At 37.8% G+C, this 19233-nt stretch overlaps 1 protein-coding gene across 1 annotated transcript in view; it reads left to right on the top strand.

The window, feature by feature from the left end:
- PPP1R18 (protein phosphatase 1 regulatory subunit 18) overlaps positions 1-10746 on the top strand; it is a 47392-nt gene extending 36646 nt beyond the window's left edge. Inside the window, exons 3-4 of the mRNA XM_053722054.1 lie at positions 1473-1662; positions 3800-10746. Of these exons, the coding sequence (XP_053578029.1) occupies positions 1473-1662; positions 3800-3819 (210 nt within the window). The 3' untranslated portion in view covers positions 3820-10746. The remainder of the gene's footprint in view (positions 1-1472; positions 1663-3799) is intronic.
- The last annotated feature ends 8487 nt before the right edge of the window (positions 10747-19233 follow it).

Here is a 19233-nt window from a genome sequence, read left to right as displayed (position 1 = left end):
CCTCCTTAGCCCCCTCAGGCCAGACTCTCCTCCTTAACCCCCTCAGGCCAGACTCTCCTCCTTAGCCCCCTCAGGCCAGACTCTCCTCCTTAACTCCCTCAGGTCAGACTCTCATGCTTAATCCCCTCAGACCAGACTCTCCTCCTTAGCCCCCTCAGGCCAGACTCTCCTCCTTAGCCCCCTCAGGCCAGACTCTCCTCCTTAGCCCCCTCAGGCCAGACTCTCCTCCTTAGCCCCCTCAGGCCAGACTCTCATGCTTAACCCCCTCAGGCCAGACACTCCTTAACCCCTTGCATGCCAAGTCCTCTGCCAAACAATACACCATCCGAGCAGTAGTTTTTGCTTCTCTTTTCTATGAGAACTAAATAAAAAAAAAATGATATTTCCCTTTTTTATCCCCACCCATGTCAAGCAGCTGCTGAGTATGGGGTTCCACTTATAACCACTTCCCTACTAGAGACCAACTCCGGACGATTTCCTCGCCAGCAGCACACACAGAGAATGGCAAGATTCTTTAACCCTTTCCTGCTGGAACATCACAGAGCTTTATAACATTTCATTTCACATACTAGAAGCACATTACTATACTTTTTAAATATTTATTATGCCTGCCATTTCTGTAATTTTAAAAAACTTAAAATGATGGGGGGGGGGGGGGGGTCCCACTCCCCCTAGAGAGTGGTGTTTGCTTTTATATTTTTAATTTTTATATTTTCTCACTAACACTCATCTTATAAAGGTCCCCACTGCATTTTATCAGACCCTGTAACATGCTACACAGCCTTTGCAGGATCAGTGCTGATGATTGTTTATAAATGCCCCTAACTGGTTATAGCATAAAACACCAGATAAACATTTTAAGAGGTTTATCAAGGTGTGTGTCCCTGGATTTCAATATAACACATTTAGCTAACAAAATGAGTTCTAAAACATTTATTTTGTATGGGGATTATTTGTGCTTATATTCCTCTTGCCGTTGGCTCACCTGATGTGTTCAGCTATCTCCAAGTCGTGCAATGTTGCTCCTTCGACAAATGATTCAGAGAGAATGACGTAAATCTTATAATAGAAGTAAATTGGAAAGTTGTTTAGAATTGCATGTTCTATCCGAATCATGAAAGACAATTTTGGGGTTTTGTGTCCCTTTAATATATTTAATAAATGTAATATTAAGGTTATTCTCCGCCTCCCTCTAATCATGGGTGCTGCTATGTTGAAATGTATCTGCATTTCAGTGCACATACACAGTAGCTCTCTTTCAGATACCTGCAGTGTAACCTAGGTTCCAAAATGGCCGTTCCCATGATTAGTGGGAGGTGCATGAAATGTATTGGTTAAATGTCCCTTTAATGTTGTCTTTCACATCCCTTTAAATCTGTGACAAGTGTGTCGGCCCCTGCTTTACCTACAAGTGACCATTGCCTTGTATCTTTGTGTAATGTCCTTACTGTTTTTGTGCCCTCTGTCTGCAGATGAACATCTCATTTCCTGAGTCGGAGCTAGAGTGCACCTATGAATACCCCTCTGAAAGTTCCCTCCTGTTAGAGTTTGGACCTCCGGAAGAACCAGAAGCCACTGTGCCTTCTGCTCAACCTGAAGAGGATGAAGAGGAGGAAAGCGCTCTCCTGGGGAGTATCATGAGGAGGAAAGCACTGATTGTAGGTGAGTATGGCGCATTTTCTCTTGCTTTAAAGCAGATGTGTTGGAACTACATTTCCCATGATGCTCAGACAGCCTAAAGAGTGTCTCTCAGCATCATGTCGTTCCAAAACATCTGGGGGCCCAAGGTTGCTGACCCCTGCTTTAAAGAACCAATAAATGCAGAATAATTACATAATTAACAAGTACATGATAAAAAATACATTAATTTATTTTTCTCCCATTTTCCGCTCCACCTTCCATGTGACAGACATCCGCCAATTACAGACCAGTATACGTATACCCTGTGAGCTTGTGCACATGCTCAGTAGGATCTTGATTCCCAGAAAGTGTGAATATAAAAAGACTGTGCAAAATGTAATAATGGAATTAAATTGGAAAGTGTCTTAAAACTGCTGCTCTTTCTCAATCATAAAAGTTTTTTTTTTTTTATTATTATTATTTGAGTGTCCCTTTAAAGGGATGTTGTACTAATAAAAAATAAAAAAAATCTCTGCTTAGTGTATTTAAACAATATTTTTTTTTAACTGATTTTCGTGTGCTGAATAAACCAAATTTTTTGGTTGTCTCTGTGAGCCAGTAAGCTATAGATACCTATTAGTTGCAGTTCCTAATACTTTTAATTTAAAAGAACACTGTACTCAACATGTATCTATCATTCATATGAAAGAGCAAAATTTAAAGGGACAGTGTTCTGTAAAATTGGTTTCCCCTTTAAGGTGTTTCCAATTACTCGTTTTACTAGCTTCATAGTATAACATTAATGGGAAATTACTCCTTTAGGTTTATTTAAATAGTTGTTTTTGATTATAGAAACCACCACCTAGTCAAACTGACTGAGCTTGCAGGGAGAGAAAACATCATAATCGTATTATTTTATCTATACACAAAGGTTTATTTATCTTATGTTTGTCTGTATACACAAATGCCAATACTTTGAGCAATTAAAAATAAACATTTTAGTACCCATCTCTCCCACTCATCTTTGGGAAATGTGGTTTCTTCTGCTGATTCTTGTTTACATAAGTTTTCTATAGCCGATAATGCAGTATTGAATTTTTCAGTTTAGGTGGTTTCAAAGGGCAAAAGCCGCTATTTCAAATGACAAAATTAAAAGGTATTACACGCCAAAAGGTAAAATGGTTAATTGGGAACATATTATAGGGGATAAATATTTACAGTACACTTTCCCTTTAAAAATTTATTTTTGGTCTGGAAAATTTTGTAAATAAAGCTATTTCAATTTAACCTATAACACATACAGCAGTATTGGGTGTGTACTTTCTATTAACACTTAAAACAAATACATTTTTGACGTTCATTCTCAGTTGAGTGCCTCTCTCTTTTCTTTTTAGCTACAACAAAGAATACTATGAAAACAAATTCATTTGCTTTTTCTTAAAAAAAATTCTATGCTCTAGCTGTATAATGAAATAAAAACATTGCGTTTCATTATCCTTTAAAGTGCCATAAACATTTTAAAGTAAAAAAGTAAGTGTGGGGGAAAAAAAGTATTTTAATAAAATTTCCAAAAATCTACAAATTTACTTACACTTTAGTGTTGCCAAGTGTAGCTTGCTCCACCCCCCTTATCAGTGTTCTAGTCCAAATCTTTTGCTATCATATAACAAAGTGTGCATGTGAGGATAATTACTTATGCAAATAATGGGGGGTTGAGGGGGGACAGCAGGTACTGCTATTTTTGGTTGCCAAGAGGCTTGCTTGTTTCCATGGGGATAATGTCACATGCTTTGTGAAAGCCTCCACATTATACTGTGCACTGCTTTAGTTAGGTGCCATGTGACTCTGCCCCTACTGTGCATGTGCACGGGTGCATTCTGCCAAAGCTATGGCCTGGATAGCACCTTCTATATATAGAAATGCCCAGGGGGGGTTTGCTGCAAACAAGCCTATGAATTAAAGGGGTTCATTGTGGTTAAAACAGAAACCATTTTGCAGGTAGGCTTTGGCTGCATTATATATTTAGAAACTTATGTTAGTTCATACTGTTTTATGTCCCTTTAATAGTTTTTTTTGGTTTCTATATCATTCACTTCTTTTTCTTCGATTTCTGTTACCTCCTCCTAAAATCTGCCCACTTCCCCCTCCTATATAACTGTCCTACTTTTTGTCATTGCAGATGAGTCTTGTAAGCGCTGAGAGGTCATCACAAAGTCCTTTGGGTACCAAGCACCAGTCACCTGTACAACTAGTCACTTATTAAGTGACAACAGTTAATACTCTCAATCCAGCACCTTGTTTATGGTTTCCATTGTGAATCCAGCGGTGATCACATTCTGAACTAGAAATGGTGGCTAGTTAATTACAGTAGTGGAACAAGTAAACATTATCAGGTATAATGGTTAATTCTACAATGTTAACCAGTAGTGGTTACTTCTTGAACTGGATTAAGTTTACAATTGTCAGTAGTGATGAGTATCACTGGAACTGGTTAGTTTTACCAGTAGAACTGGTTAGGGTTCATACTCAAACAGTTGAGCTAGTTAATATAGATAGTTATCTCTGAAGCTAGTTCATTTTATTAGTGTAAATAGTAACAGTTAACTAGTCTTTTTATACACACAAAAACTAGCTAGTGAGAGAGTTGAAGAAATTGATTGTATTTGAGAAATAAAAACACAAAAACTAATAACGATGTATGAGGTAGTAAAATAGCACACAATTGGCTTTTTGTTGCACAACAATATGCAAAATGTTCCTATGGATATCTGGTCTAATAGTAATCTATACTGTAACTAGCTGTAGTTAGATTTAACAGTGACCAACCACTAAACTAATTCTCAATATCGTTATTTTCCTTAATTTATTAGCAACTAAACAAGTAATACATACTGGTGTATTTAAAATGAAACTAGTTATTGTTACTTATCTCTTAGCTAGTTAACAATGTTGGTAAAACTAATCAGTTTCTTGCTGAACTAGTTAAAGGTACTGGTAAACTAGTTAATACTCTGGTAAACTTATTCGCCAGTGCTTGTTACAAAGCGCCACTGAACAAAAGGGCATACTGGTTCAAACTAAGTCTTAATACTGGTTGAACCAATTAGTATTACCAGTGAGTATTTTATCTACAACTCATTTGGATTTTTTTTAATATACTTTTTAATAATTTTAATTTTGTAAAGAAATTTGTGTTAGGAGGAAAAAAAAAACAACAACAAAAATATTCACCAGGGTTGGCACTCCCTGTAATTTTCTGAAGTGGACAATGTTTTTGCTTTTATGAAAGAAACATTTTTTTTCCCCCCACAAAAGGTGTTTTTTTTACTACAAAAAAATTTGTGTATATATGTTGCCATATTTCTTACTAGCGAATGTTTCTGGAACTTGAGTTCTTATCTGCAAGGACAGATAAGAAATCATCATAGCCCAGACGGGGCATATTTGCTTCAACAATGCACTGTGTTTTGCACTTATTTTAAATATTTTAATATTTGTGTGTGTTTTATATCTGTATCTTATGGGGGGATTAATATTTTGAAAATGGATGTCAAAGCCCCTTAAACTGTGTTTGCTGTCTGATATACCAGGTATGAGTATGACCTATACAGTTAAAGTGTGTATTTTTCATCATTGTACAGATACTCTGCATCTTTATACACCACAGCATAAATGCCTTCTGTGCAGCACTTTCATTATCAGTGAATAGATGTACAGCGTCATTATACATTACAACATGATAATTCAAAGTGTATAGATAGTCACATTTTTATACAATGAACTGTGTTGATTGTCAGTGTATAGATATCAGTATACAGTGCAGCATGTTTATTATCAGTGTATAGATACTTATTATCAGTATACAGTGCAGCATGTTTATTATCAGTGTATAGATACTCATCATCATTATACAGTGCAGCGTGTTCATTCTCAGTGTATAGATACTCATCATCATTATACAGTGCAGTGTGCTCATTATCAGTGTATAGATACTCATCATTATTATACAGCGCAGTATGTTCATTATCAATGTATAGAAACTCATCATCATTATACAGTGCAACGTGTTCATTATCAGTGTATAGATACTCATCATCATTATACAGTGCAGTGTGCTCATTATCAGTGTATAGATACTCATCATCTTTATACAGTGCAGTGTGCTCATTATCAGTGTATAGATACTCATCATCATTATACAGTGCAGTGTGCTCATTATCAGTGTATAGATACTCATCATCATTATACAGTGCAGTGTGTTCATATCCGTGTATAGGTATTTATCATCATTATACAGTGCAGTGTGGTCATTATCAATGTATAGATGCTCATCATTATTATACAGTGCAATGTGCTCATTATCAGTGTATAGATACTCATCATCATTATACAATGCAGTGTGATCATTATGAATGTATAGATACTCATCATCATTATACAGTGCAGTGTGCTCATCAGTGTATAGATACTAATCATCATTATACAGTGCAGCGTGTTCATTCTCAGTGTATAGATACTCATTATTATACAGTGCAGCATGTTTATTATCAGTGTATAGATATTCACCATCATTATACAGTGCAGCATGTTCATTATCAGTGTATAGATACTCATCATCATTATACAGTGCACTGTGCTCATTATCAGTGTATAGATACTCATCATCATTATACAGTGCAGTGTGATCATTATTAGTGTATAGATACTTATCATCATTATACAGTGCAGTGTGATCATTATCAGTGTATAGATACTCATCATCATTATACAGTGCAGTGTGATCATTATCAGTGTATAGATACTCATCATCATTATACAGTGCAGTGTGATCATTATCAGTGTATAGATACTCATCATTATACAGTGCAGTGTGATCATTATCAGTGTATAGCGACTCATCATCATTATACAGTGTAGTGTGATCATTATACAGTGCAGCGTGTTCATTATCAGTGTATAGATACTCATCATCATTATACAGTGCAGTGTGATCATTATCAGTGTATAGATACTCATCATTATACAGTGCAGTGTGATCATTATCAGTGTATAGGTACTCATCATCATTATATAGTGCAGTGTGTTCATTATCAGTGTACATATACTCATCATAATTATACAGTGCAGTGTGATCATTATCAGTGTATAGATATTCATCAGCATTATACAGTGCAGTGTGGTCATTATCAGTGTACAGATACTCATAATAATTATACAGTGCAGTGTGCTCATTATCAGTGTATAGATACTCATCATCATTATACAGTGCAGCATGTTTATTATCAGTGTATAGATACTCATCATTAAACAGCGAAGTATGCTCATCAGTGTATAGATACTCATTATCATTATACAGTACAGTATGATCATTATCAGTGTATAGATACTCATCATCATTATACAGTGCAGTGTGATCATTATCAGTGTATAGATACTCATCATCATTATACAGTGCAGTGTGATCATTATCAGTGTATAGATACTCATCATCATTATACAGTGCAGTGTGATCGTTATCAGTGTATAGATACTCATCATCATTATACAGTGCAGTGTGATCGTTATCAGTGTATAGATACTATTTATCATTATATAGTGCAGCGTGATCATTATCAGTGTATAGATACTCATCATCATTACACAGTGCAGTGTGCTCATTATCAGTGTATAGATACTCATTATCATTATACAGTGCAGTGTGATCATTATCAGTGTATAGATACTCATGATCATTATTCAGTGCAGTGTGATCATTATCAGTGTATAGATACTCATGATCATTATTCAGTGCAGTGTGTTCATTATCAGTGTATAGATACTCATCATCATTATACAGTGCAGTGTGATTATTATCAGTGTATAGATACTCATCATCATTATACAGTGCAGTGTGCTCATTATCAGTGTATAGATACTTATTATCATTATTCAGTGCAGTGTGATCATTATCAGTGTATAGATACTCATGATCATTATTCAGTGCAGTGTGATTCATTATCAGTGTATAGATACTCATCATTATACAGTGCAGTGTGATCATTATCAGTGTATAGATACTCATCATTATACAGTGCAGTGTGATCATTATCAGTGTATAGATACTCATCATCATACAGTGCAGTGTGATCATTATCAGTGTATAGATACTCATGATCATTATACAGTGCAGCGTGTTCATTATCAGTGTATAGATACTCATGATCATTATACAGTGCAGTGTGATCATTATCAGTGTATAGATACTCATCATCATACAGTGCAGTGTGATCATTATCAGTGTATAGATACTCATGATCATTATACAGTGCAGTGTGATCATTATCAGTGTATAGATACTCATGATCATTATACAGTGCAGTGTGATCATTATCAGTGTATAGATACTCATCATCATTATACAGTGCAGTGTGATCATTATCAGCATATAGATACTCACCATCATTATACAGTGCAGTGTGATCATTATCAGTGTATAGATACTTATCATCATTATACAGTGCAGTGTGATCATTATCAGTGTATAGATACTCACATCATTATACAGTGCAGTGTGATCATTATCAATGTATAGATACTCATCATTATTATACAGTGCAGTGTGTTCATTATCAGTGTATAGATACTCACATCATTATACAATGCAGTGTGATCATTATCAGTGTATAGATACTCACATCATTATACAGTGCAGTGTGATCATTATCAGTGTATAGATACTCATCATCATTATACAGTGCAGTGTGATCATTATCAGTGTATAGATACTCATCATCATTATACAGTGCAGTGTGATCATTATCAGTGTATAGCTACTCATCATCATTATACAGTGCAGTGTGATCATTATCAGTGTATAGATACTCATCATCATTATACAGTGCAGTGTGTTCATTATCCGTGTATAGATACTATTCATCATTATACAGTGCAGTGTGCTCATTATCAGTGTATAGATACTCATCATCATTATACAGTGCAGTGTGATCATTATCAGTGTATAGATACTCATCATCATTATACAGTACAGTGTGATCATTATCAGTGCATAGATACTCATCATCATTATACAGTGCAGTGTGTTCATTATCAGTATATAGATACTCACATCATTATACAGTGCAGTGTGATCATTATCAGTGTATAGTTGCTCATCATCATTATACAGTGCAGTGTGATCATTATCAGTGTATCGATACTCATCATCATTATACAGTGCAGTGTGATCATTATCAGTGTATAGATACTCATCATCATTATACAGTGCAGTGTGATCATTATCAGTGTATAGTTGCTCATCATCATTATACAGTGCAGTGTGATCATTATCAGTGTATCGATACTCATCATCATTATACAGTGCAGTGTGATCATTATCAGTGTATAGATATTCATCATCATTGTATAGTGCAGCATGTTTATTATCAGTGTATAGATACTCATCATCATTTTACAGTGCAGTGTGATCATTATCAGTGTATAGATACTCATCATCATTATACAGTGCAGTGTGATCATTATCAGTGTATAGATACTCATCATCATTATACAGTGCAGTGTGTTCATTATCCGTGTATAGATACTATTCATCATTATACAGTGCAGTGTGCTCATTATCAGTGTATAGATACTCATCATCATTATACAGTACAATGTGATCATTGTCAGTGTATAGATACTCATCATCATTATAAAGTGCAGTGTGCTCATTATCAGTGTATAGATACTCATCATCATTATACAGTACAATGTGATCATTGTCAGTGTATAGCTACTCATCATCATTATACAGTGCAGTGTGATCATTATCAGTGTATAGATACTCATCATCATTATACAGTACAGTGTGATCATTATCAGTGCATAGATACTCATCATCATTATACAGTGCAGTGTGTTCATTATCAGTATATAGATACTCATCATCATTATACAGTGCAGTGTGATCATTATCAGTGTATAGATAGTCATTATCATTATACAGTGCAGTGTGTTTATTATCAGTGTATAGATACTCATCATCATTATACAGTGCAGTGTGATCATTATCAGTGTATAGATACTCATCATCATTATACAGTGCAGCGTGTTCATTATCAGTGTATAGATACTCACATCATTATACAGTGCAGTGTGATCATTATCAGTGTATAGATACTCACATCATTATACAGTGCAGTATGTTCATTATCAGCATATAGATACTCATCATCATTATACAGTGCAGCGTGTTCATTATCAGTATATAGATACTCATCATCATACAGTGCAGTGTGATCATTATCAGTGTATAGATACTCATGATCATTATACAGTGCAGCGTGATCATTATCAGTGTATAGATACTCCTCATCATTATAAAGTGCAGTGTGATCATTATCTGTGCATAGATACTCATGATCATTATACAGTGCAGTGTGATCATTATCAGTGTATAGATACTCATCATCATTATACAGTGCAGTGTGATCATTATCAGTGTATAGATATTCATCATCATTATACAGTGCAGTGTGATCATTATCAGTGTATAGATACTCATCAGCATTATACAGTACAGTGTGATCATTATCAGTGTATAGATACTCATGATCATTATACAGTGCAGCGTGATCATTATCAGTGTATAGATACTCATGATCATTATACAGTGCAGCGTGATCATATCCGTGTAGATAGTATCATTATTCAGTGCAGCATTTTCATTATCAGGTTAACAATAGTAAGAACAATTATATATTGTGGCGTTTTCATTATTGTTGTATAGATACTTATCATCATTATACAGTCTGCAGTGCTTCATGTTCATTATCAGGTCATACTCATCACTGCTGTATCGTACAGCTTGTCACTTTTATAGGGAGGTGATTTTTTTATTCTTATTTGTTTTGTTTTCTCATCGCCAAGTAAGGGCTGTTGTTTGAAAAAAGGGAATGGAATGAAGTGAGGGATTATGGGAAGATAATGCTAAATTGTTATAAGAACAATGATAGGCTCATCTACTTGTGACTGCAGTCTCAGAGTTGTAAACTGAGGTTAGGGGGAAACAAATCTTATATGCACAAGCCAAAAAAACAAAACACAGCCCTCATTTTGTTTTTATTCTGTCAATAAATCAGTATTCATAAATTCTGTGTGGTTTCTTTTTCTTATTTCTCTGGAGCGAGCAATATATCAACAAGGAAGCAGAATGAAGTGGTGTTTTGTGTATATTGCAAATAAGGGTGAGTGAGTGAATGTTTCAAACATGATTATTATTATTTTCTATGGTGGATTACGTTTTGTTTTCTACCACAGAATATTTCCATAACCCTAAGATTATTTTCTAAATTTTAGGCATTTTGAACTCAATAAAGGTCTCAGTATCCAGGAATAGCTGACATGATATAATAAAAAAGTAATAGTCAGCATTAATTTGTATGCAGGTAAGGGCCGGTAGGACGCAGCATGCAGGTAATGACTGGTAGGAACTCAGAAAGCAGGTAAGGGCCGGTAGGAGCTCAGCATGCAGGTAATGGCCTGTAGGACGCAGCATGCAGGTAACGGCCGGGTAAGACACAGGAAGCCGGTAACGGGCGGTAGGGACTCAGAAAGCCGGTAATGGCCTGTAGGACGCAGCATTGCAGGTAACGGCCGGTAGGACGCAGCATGCAGGTAAGGTCCGGTAGGAAGCAGCATGCAGATAACGGCCTATAGAGCACAGGATGCAGGTAACGGCGGGTAGGACGCAGCAAGCAGGTAACGGCCGGTAGGACGCAGCATGCAGGTAATGGCCGGTAGGATGCAGGTAACGGCCGGTAGGAGGCAGCAAGCAGATAATGGCCGATAGGACGCATCATGCAGGTAACGGCTGTAGAGCACAGGATGCAGGTTAACGGGCCGATAGGACGCAGCAAGCAGGTAACGGGCAGATAGGACACAGCATGCAGGTAATGGCCGGTAGAGCACAGGATGCAGGTAAGGGCCGGTAGGACATGGGAAGCAGGTAACGGCCAGTAGGACGCAGGTAATGGCCGGTAGGGACGCAGCATGCAGGTAACGACCGGTAGGATTGCAGGTAATGGCCAGGTAGGAGGCCAGCAAGGCAGATAATAGCCGATAGGACGCAGCATGCAGGTAACGGCCTGTAGAGCACAGGATGCAGGTAATGGGCCAATAGGGACGCAGCAAGCAGGTAACGGCAGGTAGGACACAGCATGCAGGTAAGGGCCGGTAGGATGCAGGTAATGGCCAGTAGGGCGCAGCATGCAGGTAAGGGCCGGTAGGACGCAGCATGCAGGTAATGGCCGGTAGAGCACAGGATGCAGGTAACGGCAGGTAGGATGCAGGTAACGCCAGTAGGATGCAGCATGCAGGTAAGGGGCCGGTAGGACGCAGCATGCAGGTAATGGCCTGTAGATCACAGGATGCAGGTAACGGCCGGTAGAACGCAGAATGCAGGTAAGGACAAGTAGGACGCAGCATGCAGGTAAGGGCCAGTAGGATGCAGCATGCAGGTAAGGGCCAGTAGGACGCAGCATGCAGGTAAGGGCCAGTAGGACGCAGCATGCAGGTAAGGGCCAGTAGGATGCAGGTAAGGGCCGGAAGGACACATTTTTTTTAAATGTCAAAATAAAGGTAAATCATCTGTATGTAAAAAAATTGAAAACACTGCAGAAGGTAAAATTAATTATTGTGAACATACTAAAAGGGAAGAAATTTTTATAGCACTCTGTCTCTTAAAGTCTTATTTCTCTATTATCCAATTGCGCTCTCAAGTATTCCCATTGTCATCTCTGTTTTTGCTACCAGTTGCTAATTTGTTCTATCTGTTTAATATCTCATCTCTCTCCATATCTATTATTTCTTCTCCACTTGACGCCCTCGTCTGCAAATAAAATGAGCTAACTGTTCTATTATGTCTTGCAAAGTGGAAACCGCCTTTCAGTCAATACAAGGCCGAGTCTGTCTGATTATCTGCTTCTGAATTTTCCGACTTTATGTCTTATTCAAGGCCGGAATTCACAATAGACTAAAAAAAAAAAGTCACAACCTTTGGATGACAGCCAACTGCACAGCACTAAAAGGATACAGAATAGCACAAAGACTTTTTTTTTAAATATATATTTTATTGCAAATGGAATTCATTATTTTCCATCCCTTAAAGGGACACTCAAGTCAAAATTAAACTTTCATGATTCATATAGAGCAGCAATTTTATCAACTTTTCAATTACTTCCATTAACAAAATGTGCACAGTCTTTTAATATTTACCCTTTTTCAGTCACCAGCTCTTACTGAGCATGTGCAAGTATTCGCATAATATACATGTATGCATTTGTGATTGGCTGATGGCTGTCACATGGTTTGTGTATGCATTTGTGATTGGCTGATGGCTGTCACATGGTTTGTGTATGCATTTGTGATTGGCTGATGGCTGTCACATGGTTTGTGTATGCATTTGTGATTGGCTGATGGCTGTCACATGATACAGGGGGGGGTGGAAATAGCCATAACTTTGAAATTTGTCAGAAAAAAAAAATCTATTACTCATTTGAAGTCAGACTAAGTGCTATTGCATTGTCTTTTTATCATGCCTTTGTTAGTTATGCAAATCCACTTACTGGTTTACTATAATAATATAAGTACATTCTTCCACCCTTCAAGGCTAGAGTGAGCCCAGGAGGTGACCCTAATTTTGGGCTTCACTTGACCACTCACTAATTCAGCTCATCAACGTCCTCTTGTAGAGACAGTCACCAGTATTTGCATGGGCTCGACCCTGACTGTATAAAATTATAAAAAGTAAGGTTGCAGGGCTAAGCTTCACCCTTCCATTAACGTTGCCAACAATCCCTGATTTCAAGGGACAGTCCCTGGATTTGTTTGTCCCTGGAAATGTCCCCCTCCAGGAGATTTGGAGGGCTGCCAGCTGAGCTGGGGCATGTGTGACACAAGTTAAAGGGACATGAAATCCAACATTTTTCTTTCATGATTTATATAGAGAATACAATTTGAAACCAATTTACTTCTATTATCTAATTTGCTTCATTCTTTAGATATCCTTTGTTGAAGAAATAGCAATGCACATGGGTGAACCAATCACACGAGACATCTATGTGCAGCCACCAAACAGCAGCTACTGAGACTATCTAGATATGCTGTTCAACAAAGGCTATCAAAAGAACAAAGCAAATTACATAATAGAAGTAAATTGGGAAGCTGTTTCAAATTGCATGTTCTTTCTAAATTATGAAAGATAAAATTTGTGTTGCATGTCCCTTTAATGGAGAGGAGCTGCCGGTGAGGCTGTGCGTGCAACAAGTACTTGATCACTCAGTGCAGGTCTAGGCAAAGACTGATTGCTACACCTTCTCTGAGGGATCAATGAGTACACTGCCACAAATCAGAAAAAAAACAACTTACAAACAGCTCCTCCCCACTAGGTAAGGAGCTTCGCTGATTTGTTATAAAAGAGGGGGGGATTACTTGGCTACTACTGTAGGTTATTTATTGTTTGCAATCTTAGCATTATTTATTCTGAATGCAAAACACACTATTTGTAACGCAAAACGCCAGACCAGGGACTTACCCATAAGGGGTTAAAGTGATGGTAAATTTCAGACTTTAATAATGTTGCAATGAAAAATATATTAGTGTACAAGCAAAACTGCATTTTTTCTAAAGTGTATACTGTATTTATTTTATAATAAAAGATTTATAATCCTACTTGGTATCTTCTTTTCCTTCATTTCATCTTTTGGCTGTGCTGTGTCATAGAGAGCTTCCTAAGGGCTTTTAAAGGCTTCCTAATGGCTTTGAAAGGGCTGGACTTCAAGAGTGTCCTATGACAAACACACTAATTGGATGTTTATTGGAATTGTCATAAAAAAAGATTTCAGAGTTTATGCCAGTGGGCCGGCGTAACAGTGTAATAGAAACATTACTATAGGCATGGATTTAACCTTTTTCATGGATACATTTTTAAAAAAAGGTAAACATACTTTTTTGTAGAAAAGATTACATATATGGCATTTGATTACAGTAGCTAAAGTTTACCATCACTAAGCAATTTTTTCTGCTTGCTCTGAAAAGCTAGTTTGCTATTAAATATTGATTTTGTATAATTATGTATAACTATATATATTTGTATAACTATTTTAGGTGATCTATCCTTACTCTGGCATCAGTTTCTATGATATCACTAACAGGCAAAGCAATCAAACATTTAAACATAACAAACAGTTATAGAGATACTGTATATCTTAAAGGGACAGTGTACTGTAAAATAGTTCTCCCCTTAATGTGTTTACAATTGCTTTTTTTACCAACTGCACAGTAAAAATGTATGAAAATTAGCTTTTTAAGGTTTATTTGTGTATATTAATGCTCTGATTTTGTGTTTTGAAGCCACAACCTTATAAAATGGGTTGAGCTTGTAGGTATAATCAGATCTCATTACTGTATCACATTGTGTACATATACCTGCTTCTTTATCTTATATCTGTCCTTAAAACAATCACCAGTACTTAAAGAGAGAACAATGGAAAATCAACATTTTATTACCTTATCTCTGCTATATCCCACTGGGAGTGTAATCTCTTCTGCTGGCTGTGTTTACAAAGCTTATCTATAGCTTGGACCTGCGGCCACAAACTTTCAGAATAGGTGGGGATACCACATGCTAAATCAACTATTTCAAATGCCAATATAAGGGTAAAGGAGCTACTTGTAAACAATTTAATACACTCCAGCAGGTAAAGTGGATCATTGGGAACAAATTAAAGGGGAGAATTTTTTTGAGTAAACTGTCCCTTTAACTGAGTCTTTGTAAGAGCTTTTGGCACGTGTTCAGGGTTGTCCAGATGTATTCATCAATGGTTGTAATCCATCAGTGATTGAGATTCTAAATGGAACCAAATCAGAAGAATGTGGGCAGCTCCTCTCATGGATAATTGGCAACAATCAGGAATCTGTGAAAGCAATCACAAAAAGAGGGTGCCCCCTAGTGCAACACTGTGATGGTGATGGAATATGCAGATCTTGTACTGAAATAATTCTCACAAGGAGAGCAGCACCAAGTGTGCTAAATGACACAAGCTGGGGACACACAGTGGCCCAGCAACACTGAACCTTCAATAGGATGTTGGGATCCAGGGATTCCAGGTTGTGGATCAGGTAAAACAGACTCAGGCTTCCATATGATTCAACATATATTTATTTAAAATAGTATTAAAAAACATAGGGTGTTAAACTTCACCCAAATTAATAAGAACAAATGTATTAACATATTGCAACGTGTAGCTCAGCTAGCTGTTTCCTCAGGCATCTCAGATAGACGGTAGACAGGATAGTCCTTCATGACAATAAGATTAAGGCAGAGACTGGCAGAGTTCGGCAACAGAAAGGCAATCCCAGCAGTATAGCAGTTCAGGGTAAACCAATAGAATGGTCAGGAAGAGGTCAGCAACAAAAGGTAATCCAGCAGTTTAGCAGTTCAGGGGTAAACCAATAGAAAGGTCAGACAGCAGAGTTCAGTAATGATTAGGCAATCCAGCAAGTCAAGGGTTAAACAGGCAGAGTGGTCAGACAGGCGGAGTTCAGCAATGATAAGGCAATCCGGCAATTCAAGAGTTAAACAGGCAGAGTGGTCAGACAGGCAGAGTTCAGCAATGATAAGGCAATCCGGCAATTCAAGGGTTTAAACAGGCAGAGTGGTCAGACAGGCAGAGTTCAGCAATGATAAGGCAATTCAGCAATTAAGTAATAAAGGCACCTAGGAGCAGACACAGTAACATCTATACTTGGGCAAAGATGAGAGCAACTGAGGTACTTACATAGGTGCAGAATTCGCGCTAAGGAGAGCACAGGCGAGATCCGGACCCGGCATCAGGAAAGACAGGGCATGCAGCGATGACATCATCGCCGTGCACCTGAAGCAACCGCCGCGTCCATGGCAACGGCCATGGCAACGGATCAGAGCGGCGGAACCCGAGGAGCGGCGTGACAATTATAGTCTTAAAATGATTCTCTAATCCATTAGATCATGTCATTTTAAGACTAGGAACACTGTAGTGCTATGTATTTAACCCCAGCAAAGGGTTAATTAAATGGACATTAAAGCCTAAGTTTTTCTTTCGGGATTCAGACAGAGCATACAATTTTAAAAAAATGTACTTCTATTATCAAATTTGCTTAATTCCCTTTATATTCTTTGCTGAAGGATCAGCAATGCACTACTGAGAGATAGCTGAACACATCTAGTCAGCCAATCACAAGAGACATGTGTGCAGACACCAATCACCAGCTAGCCTCCCACTAGTGTAGAATATGTACATATCTTTTTCAACAATGGAACCAAGATAAAAAAGCAAATTTGAAAAATAAAGTGTAATTAAAAGTGTCTTAAAATGACATGCTCTATCTGAATCTTGCAAGTTTAATTTTGACTCTCCTATCCCTTTAAATAAAGTCCCGCTCAGGAGCAGCAGAGCACTGCTTTTCCCGAGTGGAAACTTCCGCTGATCCAATCAACAGAGCTAGAAAGCTTCATTACTTCTTAAAGGGGCAGCTCCCTACTCGCCACTCCCTGCACATATCAACCAATTACTATACAGCTTGTAGAGTGTCAGGAGTATTTATTCCTCCTAATTAGGTGGCATAGGGGGTGGGTATTGATGGTCTAGATTGGGGCAAATTACCCATGTTGGATTCTGGGTGTTTCTAGGTTTCTGAAACACTCCTGGCTGTATTGACAAATCACTGCCTAATAAGCTGGGTATGTGCAGCTAAAGCACCATACCTGGCTACATTAGGGATAAAAAAAAAAAAAATACTGTGCCTTTTTTATATTTTAATGGGCTAGGTCAGTGCAACTAAATTAGGGCACCTGGCTACTTGAGAAAAAAAAATTGCATTTTTAATGAGCTGGGTTAGAGTTGCCACCCCAGCCATGTCTTCCTGTACACTTGTGAGTTACACATGCTGCAGGGTGTGCAGGGAGGAATAGGAATAAAGCTGTCCAGAAACACAATACATGTCCCTTCGTTCACAACCTACAGCATGTGTAACTCATAAGTGTCCAGGAGAACATGGCTGAGGTGGTAACCCTAATCCACATGACCATACAGGCACCCATAGACACCCACATGAACATATAGGCACCCTTAGACAACCACATGAACATACAGGCACCCATAGACACCCACATGAACATATAGGCACCCTTAGACAACCACATGAACATACAGGCACACATAGACACCCACATGAACATATAGGCACCCTTAGACAACCACATGAACATACAGGCACCCATAGACACCCACATGAACATAGAGACACCCATAGACATCCACATAAACACACACTCCGGCATCCATAGATATCCCCTTGCACACAGGCACATCTATAGACATCAACATACATACACAAACACACACACAGACATCAATATGCATCCACACTCTAGGGTTCTGGAAAAAATACCTCATCATATTTATTTTATATCAATATCAATTTGCATAAATAATAGACAACCATATATTAGGAACTAAATCTGATTTTAAATTATCATTGGTTTATAATTGGATTTAAACACACTTAGAAGTTTGACCATGACAGCATTTTTATTTTTATATTCAATCTTTTTTTTCCAACTTTTACCTGAATTTTAAAATACCGGACATGTTGTTAAAATACCAATCTGGGAAGCAAACCTTATTTGCACACACACAATAATCCATAGATATCCACATGCACATACACAGGATACCATGGACATCCACGTGCATTGTGGATGTCTATGGGCGCTTGTGTGTGTATGTCTATGGGTGCCTGTATGTTCATGTGGATGTGTATGGTGCCTGTGTGTATGTCTATGGGTTCATGTATGTCTTTGGGTGCCTGTGTCTGTGTATATCTATGGGTGCCTGTGTAAGTGTATGTCTGTTGGTGCCTGTATGTTCATGTTGGTGTATATGGGTGCCTGTATGTTCATGTGGGTGTGTATGTCTATGGGTGCCGGTGTGTGTATGTCTATGGGTGCCTGTATGTTCATGTGAATAGCTGGGTGCCTGTATGTTCATGAGGATGTCTATGGGTGCCTGTGTGTGTGGATGTCTATGGGTGCCCGTGTGTATGTTCATGTCTTTTGTTGTCTGAGTGTGTGTATATCTGTATATGGTCTATGAATGCCTAATTTAAAAATAAATGACAATTAGACATGTAAGGTACAGGAAGGTAAAGGCTACAGTTTAGATTAGTGGGACATATTTTAAAATTTTGTCTTGAGAGACAGATTCTCTAAAAAACTGCCCTGCTTCTCTCCTGAGTACCCAGTGGCCGTTTAAATAGGGATTTTACTGTCTGTTTAAACAATATAGCTTCACTGTATATAATTTAGGTAGAACTTTCTTTAGGAACCTTTGTTTCGAGTACACTACAATAGCACATTTCTTCCGGAAGAAAATGCTAGTCGAACACTCACTTCACTGCCCTTACGCTGATGTAACCGGAAGTGGAACTGATGATCGGTCTTTGGACGTCATAACTACGCGCCGCTCTCAATTGAGACGCACAGTGCGTTCCACAGATTGAAAGTAGTGGAAAATGAGATTTAGCGTCATTATCCTGCGA

Source organism: Bombina bombina, chromosome 7 (genome assembly GCF_027579735.1).
Source record: "Bombina bombina isolate aBomBom1 chromosome 7, aBomBom1.pri, whole genome shotgun sequence".
In the NCBI taxonomy this organism is placed as follows: domain Eukaryota; kingdom Metazoa; phylum Chordata; class Amphibia; order Anura; family Bombinatoridae; genus Bombina; species Bombina bombina.
This window is presented reverse-complemented; position numbering and strand designations above follow the sequence as displayed.